Consider the following 15,839-nt stretch of genomic DNA (forward strand, 5'->3'; position numbering starts at 1 on the left):
GAGACTACCATCTTGTTTGTGTCCGCATGTGTTGTTGAAATTGCAGATTTTGCATATTTTTCAAATTTAATTTTTGGAACGGGGCCATTCGTGTCGTTTTGACACATCTAGTTTAACCTACGTTTATTTATGCTTCATACAAAAGTTTTCATTCTGTGTTTATTTTGTAGATGTATCTTTATTTACTATATTGTTTCACCAATTTAATTTTGAATCCATATGGAATGATAGAAAAATTGGTCTGAACTGACCTCCAAACCATCAATGATTCTGTAATGATGAGTACCCAAATTTGCATCTATGCTTAAATTCGCATCGTCAAAAGTCGAACAACAGAGCTTTTGTTTTAATTTCTTCAAAAATTTTGAACACTTGGATATTAGTACATGCTTACTCTTCATTTTTTTTTTTAAAGAAATGGATACTTGTAACATATATTTGCTAATTCTAAAAAAGATGACGTTTTGATGACGTCGCATGGAAACGTTTCCGTACATTTTGCTTTTTCAGTAAATACTTCATCTCAGTGTTGATAAATACTGTGAATGTTTTGTGTATATCTAAATATGTTTACCGATGTTGAAAGACGTGCATAGACTATTAGTATCAAATCATAAAAATACGAATTGTTTAAGTCTCTAGGAAATCTTAGAAGATTTCCGCTGCTATTTTGCTAATTAGGTGCAATTTGGGTACTCGGTGCTATTTGGATAATCAATTTGTATAATCAATTTGGGTACCGTGATGTTAGACTGCTACTCCGAAAAGAGGGTAGTATACCTAAACTAATAATGAATTCACGGTTAGGCTAACAAGCAAGCTAACAAAAGATAATACCTTTTCCTACACACTCAACGCATTCCGCTGTAATGGATGGCCCACAATCACAGCTATCTTCTTTAAATTGAAAGAGTGCATGCATATGGATTATTGACTGGCAAGTAAATAATACACCACTCATGTTTTAGCTTATTTTGACGAGATTGAACCAAATTGTCTGCTCATAGCAAAATCATTTAATTTCTTCAAACCATTTTTATAATTGTTTCAAAAGTTAATACTCCGAATTAAAAAACAAAATCTGTTTGAGTCAATTGAAATAAAAAAAAAAAAGCATTGGATAATTTGCCGGTACCGTGGTATTAAAATCTAAAATCTTATCTTTAAAATCTTAAAATTAACATTAATAATAGTATATAAAAAAAGGCGGTAAGCGGATATATAGCCTCGTATTATAGCAGGCCGTTAAGTAAATTAACATACTGGGGGCCTCTAGTTAAAATATTAAGGTATAGGGTTATTTCCCCTTTTCCACTTCCGATTGTATGACTTAATGACATGGCCGAAGATTTCTATCTGGAGAATATATATGCTTAAAGGAGAACAGCTTAATGCCTAGCTATTTTCGACTTAGAGTATCACTAAACAATTGATAATGGTAAGCTTATGTGTAAAGTGGAAAGAAAAAAATCTTCTTCTTTTACCCCTTATAGCGAGTGTATCTGTTGTCAGTGTTGTCTGTTGATATATAATTTTGTATCAGTTTTCTTAAGTGTGTACATGTAACAGATATATCTACGAAACCGTATCTCTTCTACCTCTAAGATCTGTGTGGTTAAAGTTAAACTGCAGTCGAAATTTCCAAAATACAGATAAACTATGCATAATGCAACCATTGCACGCTAAAGGCAAAGTTAAAGTCTCGGATCAACCAAAGCTTTCGTGAAGTACATGAGCGAAAACAATACACTTTATCGCTATTCCTGACTGAAACGAGAATCTGTCTTGCTTCATCTATTGAAGTCATACAACAATCACTTTTCCATGTTTTCCATTGTGGCAACAGATATTTTCTATTATGATGTCAAAGTTTTCTATTTGTATCAAGATCTTGAAAGCCAAGTTTTCTATTTGTAACAAGATCTTGAAAGTCAAGTTTTGAGCATTCTTTAAAGAGATTGTAACGAAGCTCGTCATATAATAAGCATTCCATAATTAGAAAGTGTTTTCCTGTTTCAACCCTGCTTGATTCACACAATACACATATTCTGTGTCCTACGGGTGTAGGTGGCCTGGAATATCTTCCTGTCTCACACGCAAGTGGAAGTGAACCAGAGCAAAACAGAGCCATTGTAAGTCACTCAGTTTTGAAAATGTTCAGACAGACGCAGTGTTCGGTTTTCACACATTGTTTATGTTGCCTATAAATTCTTGATTTTTTGCCGATCGATCATTAAAAACTTCCCTGTTTCATTCTGTGTTATCTAATATATTTAATTTTTCGCTAATTGTACACATCACAATTTTTGTAGATACAGATAAATTATAAGGTGTGCATGAGTAATCAAAAGGGGTAAATAAGGACTAAGTATTAGTGTGTAGCAATTAAATAATCATGTCAACTTTTGACAGACCTGTGTTAAATTAATAATCCCAGGCTAAAAAATCAACATGATCATGCATCAATGAAAAGATTATATAAGATTAAAGAGTTTGAAGTTTTAATTAATTATTATTAATTTAGATTAATGTTTGATCTCTTTTTTCTTTTGTTCCATAACATTCCAATTATTACACCCCGGCTTTAAAAAAAGGGGGGTATACTGTTTTAACTCTGTCTGTCCTTCCATCCTTCCGTCAGTCAGTCAGTCTGTCCGTCCCATGAATATTTTTCGTCACATTTTTCTCAGGAATTACACTACAAGGATTTCTGAAATTTGGTTTCAGGCTTGATATACATGTAAGTCAGCTATACTGTGTGATGTGTTTTCAGATTCATCACTCGCCAACTTCCTGTTTACCGAACACTTGTATGATTTTACACATGATAGCGAAGTTAAAAATTTTCGTCACAATTTTCCCCGGAACTACTATACAAGGATTTCTGAAATTTGGTTTCAAGGTTTATATAAGTTATCTACATGTACATGTATACTGTGTGATGCGTTTTCAGAGTCATCACTCGATTACTTCCTGTTTACCGAACACTTGCATATTTTTACACTATTAATATTATCCACTTGCGGCGGGGGGGGTATCATCAGTGAGCAGTAGATTACGGTTTCTCTTGTTTCTTTTATATTAATTGAACAGTGCATCAGCTTGAAGTCGGACATGCTTAGACTTTGTTGATTTTAAAAGGGATCTTTGATAAAAAAAATTACTTTTAGTTTTATAGAATAATAAAGGATAATTACATGACTAGAGCTCTACCATTCATTGTTTATCATTTTTTTTATGACTTTATACATTATTTAATAAAAAAAAAAAATTGCCATGATTACACAAAAAATTTAAATGAACAAATAATGTTTTGTATTATTTTTATTTCCCCGTCTTAGCATAAGGGCATTAAGTTTTACATGTGTCTTTCTGTACGTCCTTCCTTACATATGTCCCAAAGTTTGTTACTGTTCTCTTAACTTTAGTTTGCTTCAACCAAATGTTATGAAACTTATTTAAAATGCTTATTACCATTAAACAGATCAAGTATGAAACTTGCTGCGTCACATTTAAGGTTCTAGAGTTATGGCCCTTTACAAATGAAAAAGATGCTGAATTTTTGGTTTTAAATATATCTAGCTTTATTTTGCCTCAACCGATTCAAGTGTTATTAAACTTATACACAATGATTATTACCACAAAACACATATCAAGTTTGAATTTTGGTGGTGTCACATCAACCAATCTTGAGTTCTGCTCCTTTACAAATGGAAAAGTAGGATTCTAATATCTGATGTAAAAATATCAATGATGTAATTAATTTTTACCCATGGACACATTCCCCATTTATTAATTTTATAAAGACTTAAATGAAGATTTATTACATGGATTAAAAGGTCCCCATCAAAGGATTTTTTCCCCACTATTTTGTCCACTTTTTTGTTAACTTAACTTTTTTCATGATTTTGAGGGGATGGAATGGGACTGTGTACTACAATGTATACCTTACTGCGTATTATACATGATGGAATACATCATGCATTATATTTATCTCCCTTGAAAGACCAAATTTATAACATTAATTATATGCAAATTAAATAACTTTGTAGTAATATAAAAGTAGGAAGATGTGAGTATGAGACTTTTCTCCAATACAGACCAACTGAAGATAAACTCAGTATCTTAAAAGTTCTATAGGTCGCCATTAGGTCTTTTAAAATTAGCAAAACATATCGACAAGACCCTGAAATGACAAAGGTACAAAAATGTAAAACAATTTGAATGAGAAAATTAATTATTAATTAATGTATATTATGATATACAGCAACAATGTCAATTTGTTAAAAAATTAAAGAAATTCTTTCATTTATATGTATTAACCACAATAAAAGATAAAAGAAGACAAGACATACATTTGACATATTCTGAAATCTGCATACATGAACCAGGTAATGCTTTCAAACATTTGTTTTACATAGAGTACTTGAATTCATGGTTAACCTATACTGATATGAAACCATTTATATTTTGCACGCTATAAGTTTTATAAAAAAATTATCCATAATATATTATATAAACATGATATAGGACTCAGAACCATGATGGTATTCAAACCCACTTTGGACAGGCAATGTTTACATTGTGACGTTTTCTTGTTGATACATGTAGCTTAATTAAAGTTTGGACAAAAATCAAGTGAAACATACTTGAAGACAGGTTGTAGAAAGTCAAGATTAAGATCGAGACATTTTACTAGTTGTACAAATTGTTGCAGCATACTGCAAAACACTGGTTTGCAGATCAGGATCATCTTTTAGCTGCTTTGTTTCCATATTTTTTGTAACCTCCTCATCCATGGACAACGCAAAAAATGTTTGGGACTTGAATTGTTCTTAACTTTGCTTTTCCTTTACATCTTCTACAAAATCTTATTCTTTAGCCGGCATATCAATCTTTTGTTTTTGAATTAACATGGAATAAAAAATTGTCATGCCAAAACTTCAGCACAGTCTATCGTTTTCAGGGTGACCATTATGCTTCAGCCGTCAGCGTTAACATTACACCGCAGAGTCCACTGTTACATGTAAATTAAAAACGAATCAGACAGACCTCAAACTTAAAATTCTAAAGTAAGGTGTTATGACATAATAATGCTAGCCAACACATCTTTTACCAGCATTCCATCTATAGTTAAAATTAAAAAAAAGATATCCACCAAAGTTCAAAAGAAATGACTGAAAGCAATTTTAGACATCCGTTGGGCCTTCAACACATTGTCACTGCATCTCAATATACACCGTACAGTACAGCATACCTTTTTTTTAAGGAAAAAATGTAATCTGTTTTTTATTTAGCCAAATTTGGAAGTTAATATTATTTTTTATCTTGTATCAAAATTCTATTACTGCTAATTTCTGATGACCAATCAAAACACACCCTGGTGTATTCCTTGTATTTGTTAATTTGACCATTTGTTAATTACAGGATTAAACATGTAATATTAAAAGTCACATGAAAGTACATGTATGTTAATTAAATATTAGAATATTAAATCAATAAAATTAAAATCAACATTAAAAATTAGAAAGTTTATTGTGTCTTAGTTATAAATATAATTGTAAATTAAATGATCTTTAGATAAATATTTTTTTTTGAAGTGAATTTAAATACAGGTTAATCTTTTCATTACATATATACATGTAGCAAGAAATAAGATATTAAAAGTATATTTTTTTTAAGTAGGGAATTTATATACAGGTTAATCTTTTCTTTACCAGAAGTAGGATATTTAAAGGCCAGAGTATCGGACCAGATTGAGAACACCAATCATTGTACAAGGTCTATAAATAGATCATCATTTCATTGACTACCCTGTGTATATTGTTGACAACTTTGGATTTTCTGGTTTCTTTAAAAATTTAAATACCTATATCCTGGTCATATGTTATATGTGATAAGGAAATGTGAAAAAGGAATATCTTCCGATAATGTAGTGTTTCATAAGTGGTATTAATAGCCTACGGAAATCTATGTTATAATAACATCATGAACATTGTCAATTATTATTAAAACAGTAATTTATCCTGTTTTTAATGACATAAGTTTAAGACACTTGCCTATGGATTGAAAATTATATACATGCTAGATGTGCTACATGTATGTTTATTTAGATATAAATATATTCAAGTGCCTCTGATAGATCAAGAAATTGGTATAGAAATGTAGAAGTAAAGTATTCATTTTTCATATGGAAGTAACAAGCAACATTGACATTTCACTTCAGAAATTTAATTTAGTGGATTTTACTAGATTTGATATTATATTTATTTTATTTTGATATATCGGGTACACACAAGTAAGGAATTACCCGATTGCAATGAATCTAATAATAGAAATGTCAACAGGATTGTAAATATAAACTGGTGACAATATATTAGAGCAGTTGACAAAATTCATTATGCTAGTGAAGAATTAATATTCAATTCAAATGCAAAGAAAGAAAAGGATATGTACAAGTGAATGATCGAACATTGCCATTAATGAACTTACGGTCAATGCACTTTCTTCACTGAAAATATTGGATAATTTGACATTTAGGCAATTAAAGAAATAATTAGTTGAAAAGAAAGGAAAATTTCGATTGACGATATTTCTTGAAATTTAATTGATTTCTGTTTTGATAAAAAGTGGATTTTAAAGAGATTTAGTGAGACATTTTGGAGAAGCCTATAGAATTATATTACAAGTTTGTGATCAATTTTGGATAAATTTGTATACTGAAAAGTGATCAATTCTGGATTTTTAACGCATTTACAAATGTAGCGGAATATTTCAATATTTTGTCAAACATTAAATAACACTTTGATTCTGTTTTTTTGCAATATTTATTCTAATTTCAATGATCAAGTTTAGCAACATCTATAAAAACATTTAATGGACTCAGACTTGTAAATTTCATTCTGAGATTCGTAATTATTTCTGCCAGATTTACAATTAGCAATATAGACAAACAATTGAGTTTGCCCATAATCGGCACTTTACAATAAAATTTGAGGGTGTAGGCTATATTAGGCTTAAGCCATTTGTCAGCACGTGGATTGCTTAATATTGCATTTGGAATCAGCTGAGAAAGATCAAATCAATACACGTAAAACCTAACATTCTGTCTGGTGTGTTAGTCAACATGCTCGGCACAGTGATGAGAATAGAAAAAGAACCTTATATGGAAAATCAGGATCTAATTCTTAGTACAGGTAATTGTTGATATTTTATCTAATTTTTTCACTTACCAGTAATCTTAAAAATTAATTTTTTTTTTTTTTTTTTAGATATTGTTGCATTCTTAACATAAATTATAAAATAATTACTCACTAGGTGTTCCATTCAAATTTGAGAAATGTTACAGACCATTTACATATTACAGAATTTTGATTCTGTAGTAGGTGTAGTATATAATTTTTTAATAGATTTAATTGTGGGGAAAAAGTAACTGTTTTACAAATGGTTTTGGTATTTTCTTTCTAGGTATCCATTTTTGTGGATTGAGCATTATGAATCAAGTTTAACGTTTGTGGGTAATCTTAACTATCATTTGATCTATATTCTTTTGTGATCTCTTGACTGAACATATATACATAAAGACGATTAGTGCAGCTTTATCCTTTCATGGTAGAGATGAGTACTAAGTTGAGACATCCAGTAACTATTTATGTAAAATATCCAAACTGATTTGTTTCAGACACTTTGGATTTAAAATAAAAGGATAAACCTAAGAAATAATATAAAATTAGCACACAGTTTGGTCAAATTTCGTCTAAATAAGCTTAATTATATTGCTGATGTATTATTTGCTTGCAAGTCAATAATTTAATCCTAGTTGAATCCACATTCTAGCAATGTCTAATTTGAACATTAATGAAGACCGTGTTCACGTGTTCAACTTCAGCATGTTGATCAATGAACCTTTATTTGATGACTAAAGATCTGACCGTGTACCACATTAAAGATCTGACCGTGTACCACATTAAAGATCTGACCGTGTACCACATTAATATCTGACCGTGTATCGCATTAATATCTGACCGTGTATCACATTAATATCTGACCGTGTATCACATTAAGATCTGACCGTGTCTCACATTAATATCTGACTGTGTATCACATTAATATCTGACCGTGTATCCCATTAGTATCTGACCCTGTATCACATTAATATCTGACCATGTATCACATTAAGATCTGACCGTGTATCACATTAATATCTGACTGTGTATCCCATTAATATCTGACCGTGTATCCCATTACTATCTGACCGTGTATCACATTAATATCTGACCGTGTATCACATTAAGATCTGACCGTGTATCACATTTATATCTGACTGTGTATCACATTAATTGATCCCTGAATTTAGACAATGCATGTATTGTATATTGATTCTTTAAACATTAAAATTGAAATAATGAGAACAGATATAATGAGGTTAAGACCATTGTCTAGTACGATGGACTTAATAGTTATAAGAAATAGTTACAATGAGTTCTATAAGGCCTCATATTTGACTATATTTGGTTCCTATACATGTACTTTTTTCATATACAAATACTGCAATAAAAAAAGATGATGCTTTTTATAAAAATATGTTTGCATAGTACGAACAAACATTTGTAAAATATTTTTGAAACTTTTGCCAAAGTAAGGATTAAACTTGATGATTTACTGTGTAGTATTAAGTCTTTTGTTTATATATCTTGCATTGAATTTCAAACAAAGAATTGTTTAAGTATGTCAGTTTGAATTTAGACTAACAATGCATGGTATTTAAATGCAATAATTACTTGTAATCGTTATGAATTATATAATTTTTCACATTGACCGTAAATTGAACTAACTATAGGTAGGTCAAAAGATTTCATTTTACTTTGAACTTCTTTTTTGTACTTTTGACATATTTGTTATGAGTTAATATAAAGATATACTGACTTTTAAATATTTGAGGAAGTCTGCATGGTTACGAGGGAACCAGTATTACCTCACATTGATTTGTTTTGAATATGATGAACAAGAATGATAATTCTAATCAAGGTCATTACATTTTGGGACCCCTTAACATTGGATATAAGATAGATATAGGAAGAAGATGTGGTATGAGTGCCAATAAGACAACTCTCCATCCAAGTCTAGATTGGGGTATTAATCTCTGTATTCTTTGATTTTTATACTATTTTGCTCTGTTCATTTAACCCAATCCCAACCTTGTAATAAAGCCTAAATGTTTACAAAAAAAATATAACTGAAAAGTTGAAACACTTTTCTTTGTATGGATGATCAAAGTTTATAATACCCAACCTGCAATAGGGATAAAGTAAAAAATGATCACAGGTGCTCATGAAAGGTAAGCAGATCCTACTCCACATGTGGTACCTGTTGTATTGGTCATGAAAGGTAAGCAGATCCTACTCCACATGTTGTACCCGTTGTATTGCTCATGAAAGGTAAGCAGATCCTACTCTACATGTGGTACCCGTTGTATTGCTCATGAAAGGTTAGCAGATCTTACTCCACATGTTGTACCCGTTGTATTGCTCATGAAAGGTAAGTAGATCCTACTCCACATGTGGTACCCGTTGTATTGCTCATGAAAGGTAAGCAGATCCTACTCCACATGTTGTACCCGTTGTATTGCTCATGAAAGGTAAGTAGATCCTACTCCACATGTTGTACCCGTTGTATTGCTCATGTTAGGTAAGCAGATCCTACTCCACATGTGGTACCCGTTGTATTGCTCATGTTAGGTAAGCAGATCCTACTCTACATGTGGTACCCGTTGTATTGCTCATGAAAGGTAAGCAGATCCTACTCCACATGTTGTACCCGTTGTATTGCTCATGAAAGGTAAGCAGATCCTACTCTACATGTGGTACCCGTTGTATTGCTCATGAAAGGTAAGCAGATCCTACTCCACATGTGGTACCTGTTGTATTGCTCATGAAAGGTAAGCAGATCCTACTCTACATGTGGTACCCGTTGTATTGCTCATGAAAGGTAAGCAGATCCTACTCTACATGTGGTACCCGTTGTATTGCTCATGAAAGGTAAGCAGATCCTACTCTACATGTGGTACCCGTTGTATTGCTCATGAAAGGTAAGCAGATCCTACTCCACATGTGGTACCCGTTGTATTGCTCATGAAAGGTAAGCAGATCCTACTCTACATGTTGTACCCGTTGTATTGCTCATGTTATTACAAACCTGGTAATACAATGTAAGTCTAATTTGTAGGTCACATGGGTGAAAAGGGAACTTGATTTTAGTTACGACATTGCTGAGGAACATATATCCTCTATCATCGTGAAACAAATATTCAATTTCCAACTCGTGATGACGTCCGTAAAATTTACAAAGGGAAGTAATATGTTTCTGGTTTGTGTGTCTTGACTGAGCATCCAAATGTTTGACTGTCCTGTATTGATTAAGAGCTTTTCTTTCTCTTCCTCGAAATACTGAAGTAGACTCCTAGATGAGATTGTAAAACTTCTAGGCAGTCTGCACCGTTAGCCACTAGTCTGATGCCCCAGACTAGTAAAATTTCATTCAGACTAGTAAGTTTTTGCAAAACTTTGTTTGGCCAAATAAAGAAAAATGTCAGAATATTGGTCTTTGGACTAGTATTTGAAAAAGTTTTTGGTGCAGACTGTCTAGGTCGCAGTTGTTTACCATTTAGTAAAACTGTAATTGTAGCATTATTTCTTTTGTCTTTTCCTTTTGTCTGTCCCAAACAATCCCTTTTAAGACTCCTAGAGGTCAACCTTGATATGGTTATGAGACATGATATATACAAATATTGATTAAAACCTTACATGTAATAAGACTGAGACGATAGATCAGTAAAAAACAAATTTGAACAAATATAAGGGACGACATCATAAGATCGATGTAGGATACAAAACTTAAATCAAATAGTTTGGGGGTGGGGGGGTTAAAATTCTGAAAGTTTTGTTAATCTAAAATCGATTTTTACACATATCCCTATTGGTAAATCAATTTTTCCCAAATTAAGTTAAGAGGGAAGTAGGGGGGTCAGTGAAAAAACTATGTGAATTAAGTTTTTTATCCTACATTGAACTTTTGATGTCGTCCCTAACAGTATTTCATTGTTCAATAATTGAATGGAAAAACCAGATTCATGTTTGGTAGAATTACGTAACAGTATAAAAATTTGAAAAGCTAATTAAATGTGTTTTCTAATTTAGGAAAATAATAATTGATTGAGTTGAACTTAAGTGTTACGAGACAGACCTTGAAGTTGTGGTGTTATGTATCAAGATTAATTAAATTTAAGTGTTACTAGTGAGACCTTGAAATTGTGGTATTACATGTATTATAACAGGTTAATTAAATTTTTGTATTTGTTTGTATGTTGCCTAGAGTTAGCAGAGAGTATCTAGGTCTAGTTTTTTTAACTTGTATTATACTTATTGAATTCTATACCAACTGAGTTACAAACATGACTGCTCTTTGGTTCAGTTGTTGTCTCTTTGACATATATATTCCCCATTTTCATTCTCGATTAATGAATTTTTATACAGGATAAGGACATAGCATTTTAAGTACTGGTAATAGAAAAATTAATAAATAGAAAAAAAAAGATTTTTTAATTTGAGTAAAGTATTATTGATTCTTGTCATCTTTCGTCATCTTTTTGTTTTAAAAATATCCTTTCCTCTGTATAAATTACTTGGCGGCCAATTGGGAACCACATTACACAATCTTCATTAAGATATCTTTTGATTAGGTCAGTTTAAGGGGAACCACTAATTATATGTAAAATAGTGGTATAGATATTTGTTATGCAGTTTATTAAAAGAATGGGATATTTGGTATGCAGTTAAATATATATAAGAATGGGATATTTGGTATGCAGTTAAATCTTATAATGGGATATTTGGTATGCAGTTAAATCTTATAATGGGATATTTGGTATGCAGTTAAATTATAAAAATGGGATATTTGGTATGCAGTTTATTATAAGAATGGGATATTTGGTATGCAGTACATATACCTAGCCCATCACATTTATATACAGTCCAGACAAAGATCTGTGTCAACAGTTTGTGTATATATATTTGTAATTGTATAAATAAACCAATTGTTCAAGACGTTTCGGCCATTGGCCTTCTTCAGTTGTTTATTATTCCTCTAAACTACATGGCTGCCATTCTTTCTTAAAACATTGAAAAGATGAAAAAATTATAAAAGATATGTTCCCTATTGGAATTTAGAAAACAAGGATATATTTATTTGAGTAGAGGGTTTATATTTATTGTTTATATAATTAAGAACATATCTTGTACATTTTGTATATTTAATTCGATAGTTATGAGTAGATAGTTTATATTTGTTGTACATATATTTAAGAACATATCTTGTACATTTTGTATATTTAATTAGATAGTTAATCCCTTTTTGATCTCTATTGGTATTTAGTGTATTGAATTAGGACATTAGTAAGGGCATTATAAGTGTTCACAAAAGATTAAAGAATATTTGTGTATTGTTAATAGAGCTGATAAACACTTGGTGTTTAAATATCTGTGTCAATATACCATGTTAAAGTGTCACATTGTAATTAAATAAATAAATGTTTACAGAGAACATTAACCTCTAAATTAAATGAATTAGCCGACTTCCTGGTCTTCGTACAAATGCTCTTCGATTCAAAAATTTTAAAAAAGTATTTTTTTGTTGTTTAACGATTGGTTAAATATTACCTTTTAGCAAATGTTAGGGTTAGTCCGGAGCACATTTCTATTCTCTGATTTATATGGAAATGACCATTTAACTTCAACAAGGGGGCGGGGGAGGGGGGGGTATAATTTTTTTTCTTAAACAAATATTCTAATCCCAAATTTGATGAACAAAATTGAAAAACAATTACAAACAAGAGATGAATGGACTTTTGGTCAATAGTTTCTATTTAGTTTTGTCACATTGCTTTCATTGATTTCAAATGAGGTTGTCATCCTTTATGATGTTAAACTTGAAATGCAGACATTGCAATGCAATCAACATCTAATAAACAGAACTGAATGACATATTGAAGCCTGATCTGTTTTAAAATTAATTTATTTACTTGGGGTCTGGATTGGGAGGGCACCTACATTTCTTCATTTTTCTAACTTTTTAAACCCCACCTACGATATGAGCATTATGTTTTCTGGTCTGTGTGTCTGTCCGTTCTTCTGTCTGTCACTGTAGACACATTCTTGTTAAACCTATTTTCCCCTTTTGTGTTGTTTGGTTGCCTAATAATTAACAAAATACATTTGTATTATATATTGACAGGGTTTAAACATGACAGTTGTATAGAATCAAAGTATATATTTCAAATTTTGATGTTGTTTTCTTTTACAGATCATAATCAGAACCTTAACAGATCACAGAGTTTAAAGGTCAGATCAAGGTCAAGTCCTCACCATCACAATAGATTAGGTAATGTACTTTTATAAAGTAAGCTTTATCCACCAATATAAACTGGTCCCCATGAAGTAGGCTAAGACCAGAATTGGGAACATATAAAACCTTAAAACCAAACCATGTTTAAAGTCTTACAAATCTTGAATAATCCTCTTTATAGCTATAGTCCACCTGAAAAAATGTTTAAAAGGAGATTTTCTGTTTATCAAAATGAAATACAACAGAATGTGTTAGAAAAAATGTGTCATTTTATATCAGAATATATCCTACATTTAACATAATGATTGATCTTTAGTTATTTGATGAAGAAATGACTCCCACACATCATGCACACTGCAATGTTGTGACTTGTTTTTATGAAAAAGAAAAGTTGTACTTTTAATATACATGAGAAATATACCAGGTTCATTGATAGTTTTCTCATTGGCAATCATACCATATATGTCCTCTTTTTTTTATGCTCCCTGCTGGAGTGGAGGGGGCATTTAGTTTTACACTGTTCCTCTGTAAATCCCTCTGTACTTGGGGCTCCCTGCTGTAGTGGAGGGGGCATTTAGTTTTACACTGTCCTTCTGTAAATCCCTGTGTACCTAGGGCTCCCTGCTGGAGTGGAGGGGGCATTTAGTTTTACACTGTTCCTCTGTAAATCCCTCTGTACCTAGGGCTCCCTGCTGGAGTGGAGGGGGCATTTAGTTTTACACTGTCCTTCTGTAAATCCCTCTGTACCTAGGGCTCCCTGCTGGAGTGGAGGGGGCATTTAGTTTTACACTGTTCCTCTGTAAATCCCTCTGTACCTAGGGCTCCCTGCTGGAGTGGAGGGGGCATTTAGTTTTACACTGTCCTTCTGTAAATCCCTCTGTACCTAAGTCTTTGTGCCATGCATCTTTATATCTGTATGTTTGGTTTCATTTCTCTTAACCAAATGTTATACAACTTATATACACAATACTTATTTAAGTCATTACCACAAAACACAGTGGCGTCACTGTATCGTTCTAGAGTAATGCCCATTTACAAATGAAAAAAATTGCTGAATTTTTAATTTCCATTCTTTCACTTAACTTAAGTTTGCCTTAACCAAATGTTGTAAAACTTTTTCACAATGCTTTTTACCACAAATTTCAGATCAAGTCCAAATTTGGGAAGTGTCACTTTTACAGTTCTGAGTTTTATCCCTTTATTACTTCATATGCAAGAGGGGGCACCATCTGTATTCTCCATTTACTTACATTTATTTTATTTTAACAAATATTTTAATTTTTATAAACTTTCTCAATCTTTGCCCTGAAGATATGTTATTCTACATTCCTGATTTGACATCCATAATGAAATCTAAACCATTGGTAAGAATGGTAAGACAAAAACTTGGTCTATCGTATAATGTTGTTTATATCGGTTAAATTACCATATAAATGGAATGTTAATAGAACATAGTTGTTTTGTAAGTAACTTGAGTGATGTCAAAGTTGTTTACGGGGGATTTTTTAAAGAATTTAAAAAAATAAATATATATTGTTGACAAAAGTAAGAGGAGATTGATGTCAGTGAGATAACAGCGTATATATTCAAAATAAGGCATTTAAGAGAGCACCCTATAAGTTTGCAAAAAGAAAGAAAACGCTTTATAAATGCATAATTTATGACCTTTTATATATATTTCCAGAGAAACCCAATAATACATGTATAATGGTGACTTTTAAAGTACTTTTCACGTTACCTAGATATTTGAAGGAATTTTAGCTAATTTTATTGAATTATGCAAATTAGGTTCTGTCTAAAAATAGACACAAATTAGAGAAGTCTAACTTCTAATATATTTTTTGGTTACCATAATTTTTTTGACTGAAACAATCCTGTATTTCTCCTGTGTTTTCCAACAGTCCTTTGAAACTCTTAAAATGACTGAAGACCTTAAAGAGTTGAAGAACGTTACTGTGTATTCATTTATTTTTCGTGTGTGCCAATTTTAACGAAAACGTTAAAAAACAGAATATTTGATTTCATGTTTGTGCAAAAGTCTGCATTCATTCACATAAATAGATACTGGTTAATTTGTTGACCATTTTAAATTTTATATTACACCCTCATTAGATTTGAGTTTTAAAAAGAATTCCATTAGCACAATTACTTAACATCAGTTTGTCATTAGGAAATCTTTGACAATGTCTGCAGGCTGTTTACTTTCATAGTTTCTTTATAGGGTGTCTGTAGGTGTTAAAATGATATTACCTCAATGAAGCTAGTTTATATTGTAAACATTATGGTCTAGTGATTTCAAAACATTGTCATTGAGAAAATGTGTTTCAATTTACCTGAAAATGATAGTAGGTTAATGTTGACGATGAAGTAAAAATTGTTTTTGTAATGTAATAATGTACACGTCAATCATGTCAATAGACAGAAAAAAATTAGGAAGAAAC

The 15,839-nt window shown here is 31.4% G+C and overlaps 1 protein-coding gene across 8 annotated transcripts in view; it reads left to right on the plus strand.

Moving 5' to 3' along the window:
• The first annotated feature begins 1,300 nt into the window (after positions 1-1,300).
• Positions 1,301-15,839, plus strand: part of LOC139497102 (transmembrane and coiled-coil domains protein 1-like) — a 66,512-nt gene continuing 51,973 nt past the window's right edge. For 5 of the 8 annotated variants that reach the window (XM_071285159.1, XM_071285160.1, XM_071285167.1 and 2 more), the window contains exons 1-2: positions 1,314-1,438; positions 13,357-13,434. Coding sequence is in view for 1 of the 8 variants with exons in the window: in XM_071285158.1 (XP_071141259.1) it covers positions 7,127-7,196; positions 13,357-13,434 (148 nt within the window). In the remaining 7 variants the exon portion in view is untranslated. Of the gene's footprint in view, positions 5,616-5,700; positions 7,197-13,356; positions 13,435-15,839 lie in introns of all 8 variants that reach the window. The other 3 variants (XM_071285158.1, XM_071285169.1, XM_071285163.1) reach the window with 3 other exon arrangements.

Source organism: Mytilus edulis, chromosome 12, assembly GCF_963676685.1.
Source record: "Mytilus edulis chromosome 12, xbMytEdul2.2, whole genome shotgun sequence".
NCBI lineage: Eukaryota > Metazoa > Mollusca > Bivalvia > Mytilida > Mytilidae > Mytilus > Mytilus edulis.